General features: G+C 35.4%; 3 protein-coding genes across 3 annotated transcripts; 1 reads left to right on the plus strand and 2 right to left on the minus strand.

Annotated features, from left to right (window-relative positions):
• Nucleotides 1-494: 494 nt before the first annotated feature.
• On the minus strand, nucleotides 495-2808 carry LOC133680652 (cytochrome b-c1 complex subunit Rieske-4, mitochondrial-like). Its single transcript, XM_062103689.1, has 2 exons — nucleotides 2468-2808; nucleotides 495-1432 (listed from the first exon to the last, which is right to left on the minus strand). The coding sequence occupies exons 1-2, from the start codon at nucleotides 2649-2651 to the stop codon at nucleotides 789-791; spliced, it is 828 nt and encodes a 275-aa protein (XP_061959673.1). The 5' UTR covers nucleotides 2652-2808; the 3' UTR covers nucleotides 495-788.
• Nucleotides 2809-3259: 451 nt separating this feature from the next.
• Nucleotides 3260-7893, minus strand: LOC133680643 (glycine--tRNA ligase, mitochondrial 1-like). Its single transcript, XM_062103678.1, has 9 exons — nucleotides 7325-7893; nucleotides 6679-7061; nucleotides 6403-6520; nucleotides 5962-6156; nucleotides 5654-5878; nucleotides 5260-5319; nucleotides 5049-5129; nucleotides 4561-4966; nucleotides 3260-3824 (listed from the first exon to the last, which is right to left on the minus strand). The coding sequence occupies exons 1-9, from the start codon at nucleotides 7694-7696 to the stop codon at nucleotides 3592-3594; spliced, it is 2073 nt and encodes a 690-aa protein (XP_061959662.1). The 5' UTR covers nucleotides 7697-7893; the 3' UTR covers nucleotides 3260-3591.
• Nucleotides 7894-15246: 7353 nt separating this feature from the next.
• On the plus strand, nucleotides 15247-19889 carry LOC133695522 (E3 ubiquitin-protein ligase ORTHRUS 2-like). The gene is made up of 9 exons (XM_062117511.1): nucleotides 15247-15762; nucleotides 16552-17084; nucleotides 17408-17533; nucleotides 18220-18319; nucleotides 18418-18479; nucleotides 18572-18674; nucleotides 18765-18912; nucleotides 19038-19252; nucleotides 19404-19889. Exons 1-9 carry the CDS (start codon nucleotides 15322-15324, stop codon nucleotides 19587-19589), a joined length of 1914 nt encoding a protein of 637 aa, XP_061973495.1. The 5' UTR covers nucleotides 15247-15321; the 3' UTR covers nucleotides 19590-19889.
• The last annotated feature ends 396 nt before the right edge of the window (nucleotides 19890-20285 follow it).

Here is a 20285-nt window from a genome sequence, read left to right on the forward strand (position 1 = left end):
CTGGCAGATGATTTTTCAATCCATTTAACAGCAAAATGTTGAATAGAAAGCATTCATAACCAAGTCTCCATCAGCCTCTTGATATAATAAAACTTTCTTGAATTTAAGACGAGCCACCAGTTCAAATCTTGTTCATTGACAAGCAGCCGCTAATTAGTATCCATTGCGAGTTCTTTCTCCACGCAGTACGCCATGAAGATACTAAATTGTGCATCCAAATTTCCAAATAGAATCCGAATTCATGTAGTTTTCTGGCAGCCACATTCCCCCTCTGGGCCAATATGTTTTGAGAACAGTTGTAACCCTGCGCGTTTATTCCTCCAAGGCCAGTATGCTTCATGCATGATCAGCAGGCACAATTCAAATCCAGCTAGCATTTGAGTATCTGCAGCTAGCATGATTCAAGTCCAGAAGTCTCCCAATGTCATCTTATCGCACTTTAAAATGTAAATGAAAGATCAACATTGCATGCCCGAAGGGATCTTGACAGCTAGTAAGACAGCAACCATCCCGAGTTCTGATTATTTAGTGGAATGAATTCTGAGTACAACTACACTGAAAATACCCAATAAAATATCCAGTTGTATTATTCAGAAAAACATAGCCCCGCCAGTTAAAAGCGGAAGATACACAATGCGAATTGATAGAGCATTATGTGAACATGCCAACAGTTGAACAAAACAAATTTGCAAAAATGCCATCAGTGTTTCGCAGCTGTAGAGGACAATATCTATTATAACATCCCATGGGAAACTAGAGCTTCCATAAACGAGTTCCTGCAGGATTTCTCATCCAACAAGTAGCTTGTTCTCCTCCATGAAACTGTAAGTGGGGACCTCTAAATTATAGGGTGCTGGACCCTTGCGAATCCTGCCAGAGATGTCATAGTGTGAACCATGGCAAGGACAAAACCAGCCACCAAAATCACCAGCATTAGGTAATGGAATGCACCCCAAGTGGGTGCAGACCCCAACAACCACAAGCCATTCTGGATTCTTGACCCTGGCAGCATCCTCCTGCGGGTCACGGAGGGATGCAAGATCAACACTGTTAGCTAGCTTAATATCGTCTTCAGTTCGTCTCCTGATGAAAACTGGCTTTCCACGCCACTTCACTGTAACAGTTGAGCCAGGCTCGATGCTAGAGAGATCAACCTCAAGGGAGGCCATGGCAAGGACATCTTTGCTAGCAGACATGCTCAGAACAAACTTGAGAATCAGAAGACGGATTAAGGAGGCATACACAAACCGGCCACCAGTCAAGACAAAATAGGCAAAGGCACGCTTGCTGGGGTCACCAGGTGGATAACGCTCATGATTGTGCTCGTCATAGACAATCTTTGAGGTGGGATTCTTCACAGCTGCTACAGTAGGCGGGAGATCTGAGATGATACCCATATCATGTCCTGAAGTAAGGGCTCCAGAAGAAAACCCTGTAAGAATTATCAGCCATTGGCAAATTCATTACACAGCCAAATTTTGGACAAACAACATCAAACAACAATACACAAAGGACATCAAGCTTGTGAAGACATTGCCATTGATGCAAAGAGGACAGGATCTTTCCATTGACAAAAACTATTAGTTGAGAAGAAATGACTCGGAAGGGAATATGGGGAGAGAAAAAAAAACATGGTACATTAACTGAGGGACAATCAGCTACCAAAAACCCCTATACCCTATTCCTACTCCTCTAGATGAAACTTTTATGATCTTATCCATTATTAGTAGCAGTGAGTGCTTACACACACACAACACGGAGATACAGATACCTGGCCTACCATTCCATTGTTGTCTTATGAGAATAACAAGAACAGCACGGATCATTGACATAATAGCTCCCATAAAATATATATATATCTGATTGTACTTCATTAAAGCTACCAAAACATTCATCGCAACTGAAGAATGTATCAGTAGTAATTAACCGCAGTTGCTGGCTACTAAGAATTACAGATACAATAATGATAATAAGAGCAAACATAGCAAGTGGAAGCACACGCCTCCTTCCAACCGAGAACTTAAGCTATTCAATTCAGCTTGAACTTTGAGAATATGCTTCATTTAATATAACAGTAACAAAAGATTGGCACTGAAAACAAAAGTAAAGCTCAAAACTTCAAAATACTGAAGATTTGAACAAATAATTGTTGATAAAATTCTGAAAAAATCCGAAAAAAAATAAAACAAAAATATAAAAACTCATGACAAATCCATGAAAGATTTTTCATTCAATTCACAAGTTGTAGCAAACACGAAACCCTAAATCTGCTTGCGAAGAAATGGGACATCAAACAATCAAGCACATATCGTAACACACGAAAAAAAAAAACTTTCAAAGTTGTTTGCGGCAATCGATATTCATTCTTTCAATATAAAAATCTCCTAAACCCAGATATATATATAAAGCGCGTGGAATTAAAAAAAAGAAGAGGCGAGGCCTAAATCTGAGGAAAGAAAGAGGTGACCTCTGATTAGATCTGAAGGGAAGGAGAATTGATAAGGGGAGAGGATGGGTCTGGAAGAGGCAGCAGAATCACGACCATCATCGCTAACGAAAGCAGTGTTTCGAGAGACGAAGGCGGAGGTTGTCTGCGACTGCGAGGACCTCCATGGTAAAGATGAGAGCCTCCTCCCTGCTACTCTCAACATCTTCTTCCTAAATATTCTTCTCTTCCTCTTTGCTTTTACCCTTAGGGTAGCGTGTACTTTTCTCTACAGCTAGAAACAGAGAGAGAGAGAGATCGGTTGGATTTGTTTTTTGTTTTTCCTTTACTTTCAATTTTTTTTTGGCAAATGTTAATTAACAGCTACAGTGAGGAGTCGTCTATGGCCTAAACTAGAAGGGTTCGCAACCAACCCTCACATTTTTTTTCTTATTTCGTTTAAACGTCGTCGTTGCTTGGCTCTCTTTACGCATGCTTTTTTTTTTTCTCCAATAATCACGGGAATTCTTTTTTTTACTAGTTCTCTTCCCCTTTATCCAATTTTATATCAGCCCAAAATTACCTAAAGCCCAACATGGAAAATAAATCATATATTTCGATTATTTCATTAGATATATCATTCGTAAGGGTGGAGCAAACAGACCACAAAAAAATAAAAATAAAAAACCTGACTCCATCTATCTTCGAAGACAAACTTCAATCTAACGCTGCCTCCCATGATCAATGGAAACGCGCACTAAATCTACCACCAATTCCAAAATCAAAACTCGTGAATTATATTTTCCATGCATGATATTCATGTTCAGCTGAAGCTATGGGAATCTGGACGATGGAGCTTTGTTTTTATTACGAGTATAGTCTCTGAAATTGAATACCAAAAGGAACGAACCTGCCAGGCTCAGCTCAGTTTATCGGTCCTAAGAACCGAATGACAGACAGAAGTCTATAATAGATAAAGAGATTCAGTTTACAAATCACAAGTAGATTTTTCTGTAATTCATCAGTTTTGTCAGAGATAATTGTCAGATTTGACGGGCAAGACATTACAGTATTGTGTAGTGTAAGAGAGGAGTGGTGGGGGAAACTAGCCAAAATCCAAGGCATTGTCGTATGCCTTGCACATTAGGGCCACTGTCCCGCAAACTCTAATCCTCTACAGATCCAGAGGAGTGGTGGGGGAAATTTGCCCACGCATCAGCCCACGTCGTGTGTCCATCAGTTACCGACTTCACAACTGATGCTGCTTCTTCCACATTAACACGGATTTGATCCTTGCTATCTCTCTCTCTGATTGTCACTGAGGATGTTGAATCAACAGTTATTGCAAAGGGGACACCCAGTTCATCTGTTCTTGCATATCGTTTACCAATTGAGGTGCCTGTGAAACAGCATTCACACAACCAATTAAAAAGAGCAAAGTTATGCAGTGCGGAAATTTAAGCAATCTCCTTAATGCAATTAAGAACGGAAATGATGCTCTATGTAGAGAAAAACGTCTCCAAGAACAACATGGGGGGGGGGGGGGGGGTGTACCAAGGGTTCAAACACTTCAGAGAACAAGATGGGATTAAAACGCCTATAAATGGTATAAGAAGATGCACATAAGCACCCTGAAATTTTAGTATCATTACAAACCGTTCTAGATTATTCTCCTCAGAATACAAGACAAACCACAAATAAACTCAAGCCGTTATTTGCAATTAAAGAGCAAGAAGATATATCATATCACTGAGGCTCCAAGCCTCTGCATGGCATGGAAATTTATCCAATCTAAAAATATTTGCAAGCCTTCATTTAATAATGTAGTATTTATTTGTGACTCTGGGCAACGACAAGAAATTTGCCTTTTACGAGCATCATAAATAAATGTTGCTGGTCTTTTTTCCTTTTTTATATAAATTTTCCCTCCTTATTTAGAAAGTTCAAAACAGGCACACTTCAAACCTTCTTTTAATTTTTCAGATAAAATGCACGAACCCAAGCATATACACAAACATTCATCAAAACATGCCTAAACTTAAATCACATGTCAATGATTACAAGCTACACATATTTCTTAGTAAACGAGCGAAAATGCCTACAACTGAACAACATGATGATTTATCTACACTCACCTGTAATGTCAATCTTATGAGAGATTCCAGCAGCAGTCAACGACTTAGAAATGATTTTGGCAACATCCTCATACTGCTGATTCTGGACGAGCGGAAAAACAGTGCACTTTATAGGTGCCACAAGAGGAGGGAAACGGAAAACATTCTGCTGCTCATCCCCGGCTTTACTGGACCTCATGTAGAAAGAGTGCTCATAGAGACAGTAGATTATACGGCCAATGCCAAAAGATGGCTCAATTACTGATGGTGTGAAAGTTCTCTGGTGTTCCTTCTTCTTCTCCTTTGAAATTGATACCATGCTCTTTTTAATTGTCACATTTTCCCCAAGAGTGCAGACATAAAATTCTACCTCCCCTTTGGTTTCCAGAGAGGACTTCATGTCCAAAGCTTCCTTTTCATTCATTGCCTAAAAAAGGGGGGAAATCATACCTAGAACAGGCACAAATAGTTTTATGATATTTATGTCCACTGAGAAATTTCAGCTTTACCTCCAAAGCTTCAACCACTTTTTTTTGGCTGCCCTTGAAAGAAAGCCCCAGCTCTTTCTTCACTGGTGCTATAACCAATTTCTGAAACCAGAACATTAAAGGTTAGATATAGCAGGAGTCCACCATAAACAGAAGAAATATAAGGACTTAAACTTAGTGCAAAACAAAAATTTGGAAAAGAACATAGAATGATGACAGTGAGTGTGATTACCTCCACTTCCTTAGGTTCTGAAAATTTTTCATGGGCCACAAGAGGAACTCCACTTTTGTCCTGTCAAAGAAACAAAAAAAACTCCCATGTATTTACTATTTCTAGTTTTAAAAAATTAAAGCAGATAAATTCTTAGCACTTATTTGCTGTACTTGTTCTGCCACTTGATAGCATAAGCAGATACAGTTTCATATATGATGCATGCTGAGTTAAAGATGACAATAGCACATACTAGTGACATGATCAGGGCTAAAATGAGCTCACCCTCAGAATTCTTCCCTAGCAGGATTATAAGATAAAGACATGAATGAGAGAATTCACATCCACCTATGTGCCTGCTGTTAAGCACTGCAGCTGTCAAATTTAGACATGCATATATAAAAGAGATTCTCACCGTGTGAGCACGCAAGTCATATGCAGATCTATCTGCAATACCAACACATTCAATCCAACCATATGAAGACTCAATCTCAGCATCCCAACAGTCTGCAGCATAGTGGGCCATTTCATTTGCAAGATGTTGCCGGAATCGCAATCGGTCTTTGTCTATACCAAGACAAGTTAGAAAAAGATACACTCTCCCAATGAAATAGCCAAGAGTTTCATTGTTGACAATTCCCTAGATGAAACACATGATAGCATCATGACAAAGAGGGTAATGCAGAAGACAGAATGATAATTGAAAATTACCACCATATTAACCTTAGAAACAGCTTCACAAAGGCGAATTTTCTTTGCAGATTGGCCAGAGACTTGTTGTTCTCTTGGGAACATCAAAAATTCAAGATCTGCAACTTCAGAGTATTTTGGGTGAGATTTGTCCTCAGGATCAACAAAGTGCTCAATCTCTGCTAATGTGAATTCACGAACTCTTAAAAGACCTTGGCGGGGAGAAATCTATAAGTGAGAGAGAGCATATAGTCAGATCTATGAGGGAAAAAACATCATAACAGCCAAGAAAGCATGCAAAACCATAAGACGACTTTCAACATCGTCAATATCAGTGGAACAAACAAATGCAACAAACACAAGGCTATATTATGAAATATTATAGCTTAAAACAGATAACTATTGGGATTTAAAAAAAGCACTGCAAAAATAACTTGTGTGTGCATTCTCTAAGACTAAGAAAAGAAGTAAAACCTCATTTCTGAAAGCCTGGCCAATTTGAGCAGCAGCAAAGGGTAGCTTGTTCCCATTGTAATAGTACAAGTCCTTAAAGTTAACAAATATGCCCTGAGCTGTTTCAGGGCGCATATACCTTTAACATAAAAAAAAATGGGAGATTGTTTCAGTACCTAGGTGGAGAAATACAATGTTGCATATACACTGAAATACTGCAAACTCAAAACACAGATTCAGTACATCATTGTTATAGAAATTACATATAAGAAATCAAATTTATTGTAAAACACTCACCCAGGGCTCAAACCAGAAGGACCAATTGATGTTTGAAACATCAGGTTGAATGGATAAGGATCAGAAAGTGGATTCTTTGTGTCTGGAGCTGTAATACCATACTCCTTGATTTTCGCACCTAGCTCTTCAGCAGAGAGATCATCCAGGACAGCAAGTACATGTTTCAATTCTGCAGCCTTCTCTGCACTTATGCTAAGATCTTTCTGAATCTTCTCGTTACAGAAGTCCTTAAGCAAGTGGTCCGCCCGATAGCAAGTCCCAGTTTTCTCATCCTTAACCATAAGGTCCGTGAATTTATCCACATGACCAGATGCTTTGAGAACAACCTCGGGCGTCACACATGGGCAGTCAACCTCCAACATATTCTCCTCGAGAACAAAATGCTGCCAAAACATCAATAAATTTCCTAATTAGTACACAAATATGCTACAGGACTGCCAAATCTTCTAATTCCTTAGACCTTTCAATCCAGTTGCGTAGTTTTTTCTTCGCTTGAAAAAGTAAAGTATAAATCAATTCAAAAATTTGACCTTCTGAACGTAATTAATTGCATTGCAATTCTTTGCTATAATTTAAATTCAACATTGATTGATTCAGTTTTCAACAATCAAAGTAAAACAGTGAGAAAGTGATCAATCATCTTTACCTGGCGCCAAAAGGCAAGGACATTGGACTTGACGGCGCAACCAGGAGGCCCATAATCATAAAGCCCGGCAACACCACGATAAATCTTAAAAGAAGGGATAAAAAACAACCTCCGTTCAAGTGTATTAACCACAGCTTGACGGAATGCTTCCTTATTAACAGAACTATCAGGATTACCACTAACGGCAGCTTGAAGTTGTTTCTCAATCGAAGACTTCTCTAATTTCAAGGCGTTCAGTTTTTCAATTGCCTCATCGACATCAGCCTTTACAGCATTAGAGGCTTTGAGTGCACGGACAGCGTTTCCTTGAGATTCGATTGAGGATTGTTTCTCGACGAGAGCGCGGCGGAGGGAATACTCGGAGGCGGCCATGGCTGCTGGAGGTTTGTGGTGGGTTAGGTTTGAGGATGGGGATATTTTGGGGTGTGGGCGGCGAGAGAGAGTAAATGGTGGCCAGTGGAAGTTGATGAGGAAAGGAAACCAGAGAAATGAGAATGCGCACACGAGATAGCGAGAGACCGAGAGTGAGATTCTTGTTTTAGTGCCTTTTTTTTTTTTTTGTCACTGGTTTTTTTTTTTTTACACAATTTTCTCACTAGGGTTTACACTTTACAGGGATATTTTATTGGTTAGCCGTGGTTTCCTAAAGCGGGGTGTTTGGTATGCTGGTTGATGCTAACCTATTTCGATTTTGTTAATGGACTGGGTGCAATTTTACACGTGGTTGGACTTTAAAGGTGTGTGTTCTCCGAAGCCCAGGCCAGACGAACGAACCGAAAAGGTTTTTTAGTGGATGGGAAATTTAATCAATTCTCAAAACATAACATATGTTATAAATTTTATAAATTTTTTTATTTTTTTATAGAATTATCTTAATTTATATTATAGATTACATGCAAATTAAATTAACTTAAGTTTAATCGAGTTATCATCACCAAGACATAGACATTCCTTTTTTATGTTAGCAAAAAAAGAACCAGGCCAGCTAACAGTAACCATCTTAAAAAAACTCCATGGAAAATATAAAACTACCCAGCCATACACCATAAAGTTTTTAACTTTCCAATTTTTCACGGCCACGATCTCGGGCTAGAGAGGTGTCTGGATCACTGGGCATGAGCTTTTATGCAAAATAAGCTACAGAATGGTACAAGAGATCATCTCAGGTTTAAGTTAGCAAGAGCAATAAGAATATAATAAGTGTGCGTGGAGCAGGAAAAGGAAAAGCAATGCATGGTGCTATCTTAAGTAAGCCATTTGCTTTATTTATGCTATGCTGTTTTCTTTAAAATTTACTTGTTTATATGTTTTTTTAATTTTTTTTAATTAATTTTTTTTAATTATTTTAATTCGCTAATATTAAAAATAATTTTTAAAAAATATAAAAAATATTATTTTAATATATTTTTAAATAAAAAATATTTCAAAAAATAATCACAGCCAATTATTATTTTTATTACCGTAAATTTTTTTAAAATTTAATATAAATATTTGAATTTATAACTCAACTAATACTACGAGAGCTATCTTCCTTATCAGTTTAACCCGTAAAGATAACTCTCGTGACGTGGAAGCTAGAGGCAGATGCCTAAGTTGATGACGGCAAACTATGACACTTGCATCGAGAAATGATATAGGGGTCATGATAGGGCTATGGGTGGCTTGCTTTAAAGGGTAAGGTGACGCTCGCAACGTGGATTGCATTGGTTACGCGTCAGCCTTTAATTTTTTTAAAAATATATTATTTTAACATATTTTTAAATAAAAAATATTTTAAAAAATAACAGTTTACAAACTCTTAAATATTTTCTAGACAGATTTGATTGATGGTCACATATTAGGTTTGGTGACCGGATATTTGAGTGGTTGATTACATGTCTGTTTGGTACGACCAGAAGTTAGGTTGATATTTTTTTTTACCCATTAATATTTTTTTCTACCCATTGATTACATGTCTGTATGGTACGACCAGAAGTGAGGTTGATATTAGGGCGATTGATTACAATGATATGTTTTTTTTTACCCATTAATATTGAACCATAAATAATAGATTGTTAAATTCCACAATGGTCAAAATGGCCATTCTGAGAACTTTAAGGCAATTTAAGAGGGTGTTTATATCATTGTAATAATTATTTTAAAAAATATTTTTTTAATTAATTAAAATAATTTTGAAATACAAAAATAAATAGATTTTTAATATAATTTACTTATAAATAATATTTTCCTATAAATAATGGTATTTTAAATTGCCAACGCAGACTATAAATGAGGTAACCAATTAACTTATACAGTGATGTGACCATTTTTGATAAATAATCAAACGATGCTTAATTATTAATTTTAAAATTCTAGTCGATCCAGGACGAGTAAAAAATAATATTTAAAAACCAGGTATATCTAGGCCAACAAAGCCAGCACTTTTAAGAATTTCAATCAAGCATGAAGTTTTAATTTGACCGGTTTACCATGTAAATCAAAGATATTTCAATTACCACGAATTTTCTATATCATATAATATATCAAAACAAGCCAAAATAAGTTATCCTACTATATTAACATGTTAAACATTACGTAGGCCTTCAATAAATAAATAAATACATATATACATACATACATATATATGTATGTATACAAGTGTTTTGCCACAGGGCTAGACTCGTTCCACCGTAGATTGCTACGGTACAATGATATCTTTACTTTTCATTGCAAAAATCAAATGGCCTGTATTAAAGGGTAAAATGGTTTTTTTATAGAGAATTTATTTGTCATTGCAAAATTGATCGGGGTTGCAATCATCTATCAACTTGTTTTTTGCATGGTTGATTAATATAGATGCCTTTAAAAAGCAAAAAAAAAAAAAAAAAGATTAAGAGGGGCTTTTTGAGTAATTTCATTTTAAAAAATAGTCCTCACCCTTCGAACTCAGTGGCCCTGGCAGGCTTTGCCCTGTCTGAGTGCCCTAGTTCGAGCTCTCATGTGTACCCAGTACATGAGGGTTTAACTGCTGTGATCAATTTGTGTGACTTGTTCCGCTCCCGTCCCGGGTTTGACCCTCTATGTGTACGCCTGTCACCCCCGCGGTGCCTTACTTGCTCCTGGGCTTGCAGGATGTCCAGCGGGCCTTGGAGAATAGTCGTGGTGCGCGTAAGCTGACCCGGACACCCCACGTAAATCAAAAAAAAAAAAGAATCATGAATATTAAAAAAGGCGTCAATGTATTTTGATATTTTTATTATGGTTATTTTTTTTTGTATAATCTATTTGTATTAGGGACATATTAAGATTTTAACATATAAAAATAACAAAAAAATAAATAAGTGGTGCATGCGAGAGTTTGCAATAGCCAAAAAATTCTAATTGTTGTGTCGGTCATAGCGAGGACATAATTGATGGGGCCCCTGTGTAGTGAAATTCAAGCAGCTTATTCCTTATTTATTTATATATTTTAAAAATATTTTAAAAAAAATAAAATCTTTTTATTTTTTTCTTTATTTTATGTTAATATTTTTTTATATTTTCAAATCATTTTAATGTGCTGATATCAAAAATAATTTTAAAAAAATAAAAAAATTTTATTTTAATATATTTTTAAATAAAAAACATTTTAAAAAACAACCATAATCATATTTCCAAACATATTTTTATTATTAGAATTGAGATCTTTTTTCTCCACCTCTTTCCTCCACTCCAGGATATCCTTCCATTTTTTTTTTTCAATCGTGATCCTTTGTCTCTTGATTGGTCTTCAATTGTTCTAAATGGTTCTTAGATTATTAATTTTTTTTAGTTTCATAATTTTTATTGGTTTTATTTAGTTTTTATGTCGAATATGGTGCTCGTTTGTTTATTGTTTTTTTTAAATTTTTTTTAATATTTAATTTTATTTGTTTATTTTAATCTAATGTTGGTTCTCATTCTTTTAGTTGTTTTTTTTATCATTCTCTTGATTTCCTTTAATTTCATCACTTGATATTTTATTTCATTTGTTTTTTTATCTAATTATGGTTCTCGTTTCATTTTCTTATTCTAATTTATTTTTTAGTTTAGCTCCTCGTTATTTTCTTTCATTAATTTTTATATCAAATTTAGTTTTCGTCATTCTAAATGTTATTTTTTATTTAAACTTTTGATGATTGAGAATTTTTTTATTTGTTCATTTTATTTTTACATTTTACATGATCTCATAACTCGAATTACTAGTTTTGAACATTAGCCCAATTTAACTTTATTTTTTAAAATGTTTTTTTTATCAATTTCATCGTTTAACATTGAACATTAGTTCTTGAGCTTTCTAATTTTTTTTTTTTCATGAGGCTATCTCGAGTTGCATGTTCGTTAAGTCAATCCCGATTGTTTGGGATTTATTTCAATGTTTTATTTTTTAAAAAAATCATCATTTAACATCAAGTAATTGGATCTTAAGCTTTCTAGTTTTTTATACCTTTGTTTTTTACATGGTTATCATAAGTTAGCCAAATTAATCGAGTTAACTGACAACTTGTGTTATTTTTTATTTATTTATTTTATTTTATTTATTTTTTAAGTTATTTTTTTAATTTTTAATTTTAATCTTATTTTACGAGTTAACAAACTAAACCAGGTTGGCTGTCCATTTTAGTTGTTACATGATTAAATAAATAAAAAAGTTGCTCGTAACACATTATCAAATATTTACATACACGTCTATTTCTTCACTTTTTACGAAGAACATCAACTTCTCATTCTACTCTTTAATTAATATTTTTTTTTATGATCTGTCATCTCGTGTATTTTTTTAAATTTATATTATTAAATGGAAATTTTATTTTTCTTGTCCTGGACTTGAAAAAATTATGATACCAGAAAACATGTTGATAACACTGCTGCCTTCTTTTCTTGCATTATAAATTAACCTTGAATCATTCATAATCCTCGCAACAATCATATTTTGAAAATTGTGAGAACAAAAAAGAAACCAATCATGAATATTATATTTTTAAATTTCACAATCATCACAATGAACATTTTAAAAACTTCTACGCAATATAAATAATAGATTTTTAAATTTACAACCGTTACAATTGTCATTTTAAAAACTCCGAGGTGAAGGAAAAATATCCAACCATAACTAATAAAAAAATAAATTTTACAGTCATCACAACGATTAATTTAAAGATTTATAGGCAATTTAAATATGATTTACATGAAAATAATTATACTATATTTTAAAACACATGAGGAAAACATTATGCATGTACTATATACATAGACTTATTGCAACATGGATTACATTATAAATATAGAGTGTTTGTACCGTGGATGACACTATAATAATATGGGATGCTGTCTTTTCCGTTTTTAACTCCAAAAGCTGTTGCATCATGCTTGGTAGCTGGACCCAACGCTATTGGGTTTGGTTGGGCAGCCGGACCTAATAGCGTTGGGTCTGGCAGTTTAGCTAGACCCAGTAGCTCTTGAAAGAAAACATAAAAAATACAATGCCCTTTAATGGTGCTATAGTGTGATCCATAATGCAAACATTTTATGTCTACAATATGATTTATGGTGCAATGAGTCTATATATACAGTGTTTTTGGTGGGCAACCGGATCTAAATTTTCTTGTCAAAGTTGTTAGGTCTGGCTTTTAGAGCGGACTTTTACAAATAAACCCCAATGACAGTTACCTGTTTTGCTTAACCTAACCGCCCAAAAGGTTTGTTACCAATAGCCGACCAGATAGTTCTTTTTTCTCTATATGATAATAGAATTTCTTTATCAACAGAGCAGCCTGGAATCCTATTCTTACTTTAAGAGAAGGTTGTACTATTTAATCTAGTAGGAGGGGGAAGTTGATCTCATTTCAAAACTAATCGAACGAGGAAGTGATATTTACTAGAAGAAAGGAAAGCAAAACCAAATTCTTTTCTTTTATTATTTAGTATTAATATTATTTCAAAAAAATATATTAATTTGTTAAAATTATTGTTTTTTTGTTTCCATCAGTCAAATAAAACGGATTATTTATGTGGGATCGAAAAATTTTGCTATACCCTCAACTAGACCCAACACCATTGGATCTGTCTGGACAACTAGATCTAAGTTTTCTTCAAATGGGTCTAGCTTGACTGCTAAATCCAATACTATTGAGTTTAGATTTGCAGCTAGATCCAAAACTATTGAATTTACCTCGACAGCTATCCCAATGCTCACTAGGTTTGGCTATCAAAGTAGACCTAAAATTACCGGGTATAGTTTAACGACTGAATCTAAGACTATTGGGTATGATATTGTCTCTAGATTCAAGACAATTAAAAATATTCTTTATAGTTTTATATTGTTTTGATATTAAATTATATTTTTTTATTGACATGTTGCGAAACATATGAATATGCTAATTTTATTTTAAAACTCCTTGACAAGCAAGAAATTAGCGAACCATTAATTCATACAGTGATGTAAACATCTCGATAATTAAACATTAATAAATTTAAAAATGTAGTCCATTTAAGATGAGTAAATATTCAACTATCAACAACATTTTTTTTCAAAATCTTGCTTTTAACACTATAATCGTAGCATGCGTGGTTGTCAATAGTATTTGTCTTGAAAAACTCCGAGGCAATGAAAAAAATATCTAACCATAAATAACGAATTTTAAAATTTTCACGCTTGCCACAGTTATCATCTTGAAGATTGCGATGCAACGAAAAAATCCCAGTCATAAATAATGGAATTTAAAAATCTCACAAACATCATATGTTACAATCATTTTGAAAAGCTTTCAGACTGCGAAAAATATGCAGCTGTAAATAACAGTTTTTTTTTTTTTTTTTTTTTTTTTTTTTTTTAAGATTTCACAACCATCACAATGGTGATTTTGGAAAAATATCTGATCATAAATAAGGGATTTTTAATTTTCAGTCATTTTGAAAACTTTTAGGCAATGGAAAATCCAACTACAAATAACGAAATTGAAATTTTTACAATCATCACAACGGTTATTTTAAAAACTTTCAAGCAACCCAAGAAGATGTTTGTTTTTTGCATTTAAAACTATATTTGAATGTGTTAAAAATATATTTGACTTGAAAAAATTTTAAATTTATTTTGTTTAGTATTTTTCGATAATTTTGATGTACTGATATAAAAATAAAAAAATTTTAAAATTTTTTTTAATATATTTTTCAAATAAAAACACTTTTAAAAAACACCTTACAAAATACTAACATATATATACTAAACTGATTTACTTGTCAATAACAATATTTCAAGACTCTCCACGCGCGCTTTGTATTTTAATACATGATATTTTTTAAAATTATTTTTTAATTAAAAATAAATTAAAATAATTTTTTAATATTTTAATATAAACACAACAAAATCATTAAAAACACTATAAATTATTTTAAGTTAAATACATTTTTAAAATTCATCAAAATACACTTCAAACACATAAACATATAGTACATAAAATTATGTTTGGAAGTGCGATTGCGGTTGCTTTTCAAAATATTTTTTATTAAAAAATACATTAAAATTATATTTTTTTATTTTTTAAAAATTATTTTTGATATCAATATATTAAAATAATCTAAATATATTTAAAAATATTAATTTAAAATAAAAAAAATTTTAATTTTTTTTTAAAATACTTTTCAAACACAAAAATAAATAAACCATATTCATTATAAAAAAGTTACATCTCGGTTGTAAATTTCCTTACAGTATTTGCTATCCGTGTTAGCTATATATGGAAGGGTATCCTGAGGAGCGGGAAAAATAAAAGCAAAAAAGGAAAGTCCAAAATTCAAAACACAATCCCCAAGAATCAACCCAACAAATCCACGAAAATCCAAAATCCAAAAGCTAGAGCCCCCCACCTCTCTCTCCCCAGTTGGACCCCACCTTTTTACCTATAAATACCCACCCAACTACTTCCTTTCGAAAGTCAACAGTATTAAAATCCAGGGAAAAACAATACCAGACAGTTACGACGCCGTTGCTTTTGAACAAAATGGAACTACCATGCGACGGAGAGGGCATTTGCATGGCCTGCAAAAACAAGCCACCAAATGAAGAAACCCTCAATTGCAAAACATGTGCCACCCCCTGGCACGCCTCGTGTCTCGTCTCTCCACCTCAGGAGTTAGCAGATACTCTCCAATGGGAGTGCCCTGACTGCTCCATGATAAATCCGCCTTCCACTTCCGCTGTCGCCGCCGGACGATCGGAGGAGGCCGGAGAACTCATCGCCTCGATTCGGAAGATCGAGGACGATAAGTCCTTGACCGAACAAGAGAAGGCAAAGAAACGGCAGAAGCTTTTGAGTGGCGCCGCCGCAGGTCCGTCGCCATCGGACGGAGATGAAAAGAAAGAGAAGAACGATGTGCTTGATATACTTGACAAGGAGTTAACTTGCTCTTTCTGTATGCAAATGCTGGATAGACCTGTTACGGTATGCGGGATCTATTCACAATCTTAATATTGCGCAACTTGAATTTTATTTTTATAGACGCGTTCTTTTTTTGAACTAATTTTAGTTTTCTTTTTAAAAAAATTGATCTAGAAAAAAATTGCTCGGAACTGTGTATTTTGTCTGGCCTGTTTTAGTAGTAAAGGTTTCGAGGGTTTTTCTTTTTTTGAAAAGTTGAAGGTGGTGTCCTTGGATGCTGCTGTTTGTGTTATTGAAATAAAGTCTATACCTTTTTTGGGGGGTTAAAGGGTGAAAAAAGAGTCGTTTGCAGGTGCGACCAAATACTGAAAAAAGATTGCTATGATCATCTCACTATCTGTAGCTTTGACTTTATTTTTGGACTTTCTTTGGATTAAGGTCACTTGCGGTGAATAGTCTCTAGAGATTAATCACCGACTCTTATTTCTGTGGATTTGAAGTGGCATTTGACTAACTATGGAGTTTATGTTGTTTTTATGGGAAAATCTGAATTCGTATATTGGTTTAGATGATCTAACATGCTTTTTAACATGCCTAGATTCTTAATGCCTCATCCTTGTATTGAATTTCTGCAGTTATTATTTAATTCAGTTTTTTTATTCATGTCGCTTTCCCTTATTTCATCCATTGTTAGTTTACTGATGGAGAAACTATATAGCATGTATTGGAGTAAACGTCATATAACTCAACGTGCCTACTAATACAAGACTGTGAATAAAGCAAGATTTTGCTAATTGATTTTCTTGGATTGACAAATGTTTATGGTTTCTTTTATTTCTTCTCTTGTTTCAGACACCATGTGGTCATAACTTTTGCCTGAAGTGCTTCCAGAGATGGATTGGACAAGGCAAACGTACTTGTGCATATTGCCGTGTACAAATCCCACCCAAGATGGCAAGCCAACCTCGCATCAATTCCACACTTGTTATTGCCATACGTATGGCAAGGATGTCAAGATCCAGCAATGCTGGGGGGGCTCCAAAGGTATATCATTTTGTCCACAACCAAAACAGGCCGGACAAAGCATACACAACGGAGCGTGCTAAGAGAGCTGGCAAGGCTAATGCTTGTAGCGGGAAGATCTTTGTCACAGTTCCTCCTGATCACTTTGGTCCAATTCCTGCTGAGAACGACCCAGAAAGAAATATGGGTGTTTTGGTGGGAGAGATATGGGAGGATAGGCTGGCATGTAGGCAATGGGGTGCCCATCTCCCCCATGTTGCAGGAATTGCTGGTCAGTCTACTCATGGTTCACAATCAGTGGCTCTCTCTGGAGGTTATTTAGACGACGAGGATCATGGTGAATGGTTCCTTTACACTGGGAGGTATGCTGTCTTATGCGTGTATCTTTGCATTAGTGTTCTTTATCATGTCCTTTTCACTAGTCATGAGTATTTTTGTTTAACAAAAATGTCAGACTGTAAGTTTTTTGATTTGGGTTGATCTAGCTATAGTACTCAACTAATGTACTTAAAGTGTGACATGAAGGAATGCATTGTGGTGGTCTGTTGTATTTGGCATGCTAAAGCACTGATATGAGTTGAAATTGTTGGGCATAGTATGGATAATGTCAAATTGAGTGGTTGCTTGATTTTTTTTTTTCATTTTCAAAATAGATCGTTTTAACCTTTTAATTTGTGATTGGCAGTGGAGGAAGGGACCTGAGCGGCAATAAACGTACAAACAAGGATCAATCTTTTGATCAGAAGTTTGACAAGATGAATGAGGCCTTACGAGTAAGCTGCCTAAAGGGCTATCCTGTAAGAGTCGTTAGGTGAGTTGCACTAATAAGTGATGCGATGATCTATTAGTGTGGATTGCGCCTTGGCAGCTTTGATGTGGCCTTATATTTTCTATTGTTTATTTAAGTTGTGTCAAGGGCTTTCTAAAAATATAAAGCCTGTATGGGTGCGGAAAAAGGTTCACATTTCAATGTGAGATCAATACACTTGTACGTAATTAACGATTGTTCTAATTCAAGAGAGATACTCTGCAGTTGAATATAGGAAATCAGTTTTTTTTTTGGTGCAGCCTTTAATCTTCAAATGCATTTTTTTCCTAATGCTAAAAGGTGTCTTAGAGTTCAGCTGGTGCTGCTGTTTACTTCCTTTTTTATCATCATAAATCAAGGAATTAATAGTGGTTGTGTTGTGGAGTTGCATATTTCTTAATTGGTATTGAGCACCGCACCCTACCACATGACATGAGAAACTTTCATTTTGTTAAAATGTCATTATTATAGGTAATATTTGGTAGTATTGTCTGTTTGGTCTCCACATGTAGCCCTCACAGCCCTTCCAGGACTGTGTACGAATTGGTCTTTGCTACGTGATGCCCTACTTTATGCTTTGATAAATTTTCTTTTTTCAGTCATGAATTGTGTAGGTTATCTGAGAATGGATGTTTTTAATTAATTTTTTTATTTGAATGTCAATGTGCACTTTCCCTGTTTGCTATCAGGTCTCACAAAGAGAAGCGATCATCTTATGCCCCAGAAGCAGGTGTACGATATGATGGGGTTTATAGAATCGAAAAGTGTTGGCGTAAGAATGGAATACAGGTAAATTCCCAATTACAATCTTCAAATGCATTTAAGGGAACTTATTGGCTTTTGTACTTGATAAATGTGTTTACTTACTATCTCCTTTTTCATTGTAGGGCTTTAAAGTTTGTAGGTATCTATTTGTCAGATGTGACAATGAGCCTGCCCCATGGACCAGGTATGTTATGCCTCTTTTCCTCCTCCACACACACACACACACACACACACACACACCCCCTCCTCTCTCTGACGATGAAAATCAAATTGCAGTGATGTTCAAGGGGACCGTCCAAGGGCCCTTCCTGTCATCAAGGAGCTAAAGAATGCAATTGATATAACTGAAAGGAAGGGGTCCCCATCCTGGGACTATGATGTGAGCTCAACTCTTTTACTTCAATGGGCCATTTTAGCAGTGAGCTAATTCATTTTAAAATGTCACAAGATATAAACTTTTGCTTTTCAGGAGGAAAAAAGTTGCTGGATGTGGAAAAAGCCTCCGCCAGTCAGTAAAAAAAGAGTTGCTGATAGTGGAGATCCAGAAGATAGCAAAGTGATGAGGACAATTAAGCGGCAAAGGCAGAATGTATCGGTGAGAGAAAAACTTTTGAAAGGTGTGGTTACCTAATCAAATCCAACTTGAAGCCTTTAATTTGTGAAATGCCTTTTGACCATGATTTGTGACCAATACCAATGGATTAATGGAAATTCTCTTGCTTCTGGGTTATTCATCAAGCAGAGTTTAGTTGTCAAATCTGTCGGAAGGTGATGGTGTATCCAATTACTACTCCATGCGCGCATAATTTCTGCAAAGCATGTCTAGAGGGTGCCTTTGCTGGCCAAAGTTTCACTAGGCAGAGAGGTCAGGGCAGACGGACACTAAGAGTGCAAAAGAATGTTATGAAATGCCCATCTTGTATCATTGACATAGCTGACTTTCTTCAGAACCCACAGGTAACACATGCATCAATCACATGCATTTTAACATGGAACAGCCAAAACTGTGGGATCCTTTGTTTTGCATCATTTGTCAAAATTGTTTTCTAATAGTATTAGCAGGAGATGCAAAGTTTCCTTTTGAGAACTTTGTAAATTTTCTTGGTAGGTGAACCGGGAGTTGATGGGTGTAATAGAATCACTACAACGGCAAGCGGAGGAGGAAAAGATAGATGAAAATTCAGAAGGTTGTAGTGAAGAAATTGATAATGCTATTGAGCAACCAGACCTGGTTTCTGATGCAGTCAATGACCCAATCGCCGAAGAGCCAAAGGATGAATCCCAAAAGTTATAGAGGCATAGAAAAGAAACCGATGGTGATGACAATATGGAACTACCAGACTGTCCAGGGAAGGAGCAAGAAGTATTAACTACTATTGATGGAGCCAGTCAATAAAGGATGCTGGAGCCTGGAACTCAGACCAGAAGCAAGAGAGAGATGAAAGCTGCCGTGGGCGTGTAATTGTGTCTTCTGTTGTTACAAATCTTTGTATCGTTACAGAGCTTTTGTTTATATGTATGGGGTTCAATGACAATGACGACCCCCCGAGCTTATATTATTTAGTGAATGGTGGTGCTCACCCCTTTGTGTCAAGTGGCAAGGCGCAGCCTTATCCCTTACATTCCCAAAATTATCATTGCATCCTGTATGCATGTTTACGATAATGTCATCATCCCCTACCTTGCCCCCACAATTAGGGTTTGCAAAAGATGATTGCCCCTTGCTGGGTAATTGAGCTTGTGAGGTAACTGTGTTCTCGCATCTGCCATTATTGGAATGTACGCTGGTAAGGATGGGCAATGCTGAAGGTGATGGGCACTGTGGCAAATACATCAGACTTCTTTTACAAGTTTTAGGAGTGGAGGATTAGTTTTGAAATTGACGGAGGCGGTGTCAGTACTCGGAATTCAGGAGGCACAAAGGGCTTGCCAATAACTGTGAATTTCATCCTTGTACTTCAGTGGTATTATCCTTGTTAATATATGCTCG

Source organism: Populus nigra, chromosome 1 (genome assembly GCF_951802175.1).
Source record: "Populus nigra chromosome 1, ddPopNigr1.1, whole genome shotgun sequence".
In the NCBI taxonomy this organism is placed as follows: Eukaryota; Viridiplantae; Streptophyta; class Magnoliopsida; order Malpighiales; family Salicaceae; genus Populus; species Populus nigra.

Coding starts and splice junctions, on each gene's coding strand:
- LOC133680643 (XM_062103678.1), bottom strand. CDS start 7,696: ATGGCCGCCTCCGAGTATTCCCTCCGCCGCGCTCTCGTCGAGAAACAA. Junction 6,521..6,678: donor CCTTCTGGTTTGAGCCCTGG/GTGAGTGTTTTA, acceptor TTTATGTTAAAG/GTATATGCGCCCTGAAACAG. Junction 5,879..5,961: donor TTTGTGAAGCTGTTTCTAAG/GTTAATATGGTG, acceptor TGTTTCATCTAG/GGAATTGTCAACAATGAAAC.
- LOC133695522 (XM_062117511.1), top strand. CDS start 15,322: ATGGAACTACCATGCGACGGAGAGGGCATTTGCATGGCCTGCAAAAAC. Junction 17,085..17,407: donor TGGTTCCTTTACACTGGGAG/GTATGCTGTCTT, acceptor TGTGATTGGCAG/TGGAGGAAGGGACCTGAGCG. Junction 18,913..19,037: donor GAGAGAAAAACTTTTGAAAG/GTGTGGTTACCT, acceptor TTCATCAAGCAG/AGTTTAGTTGTCAAATCTGT.
- LOC133680652 (XM_062103689.1), bottom strand. CDS start 2,651: ATGTTGAGAGTAGCAGGGAGGAGGCTCTCATCTTTACCATGGAGGTCC. Junction 1,433..2,467: donor CCCTTCAGATCTAATCAGAG/GTCACCTCTTTC, acceptor TAATTCTTACAG/GGTTTTCTTCTGGAGCCCTT.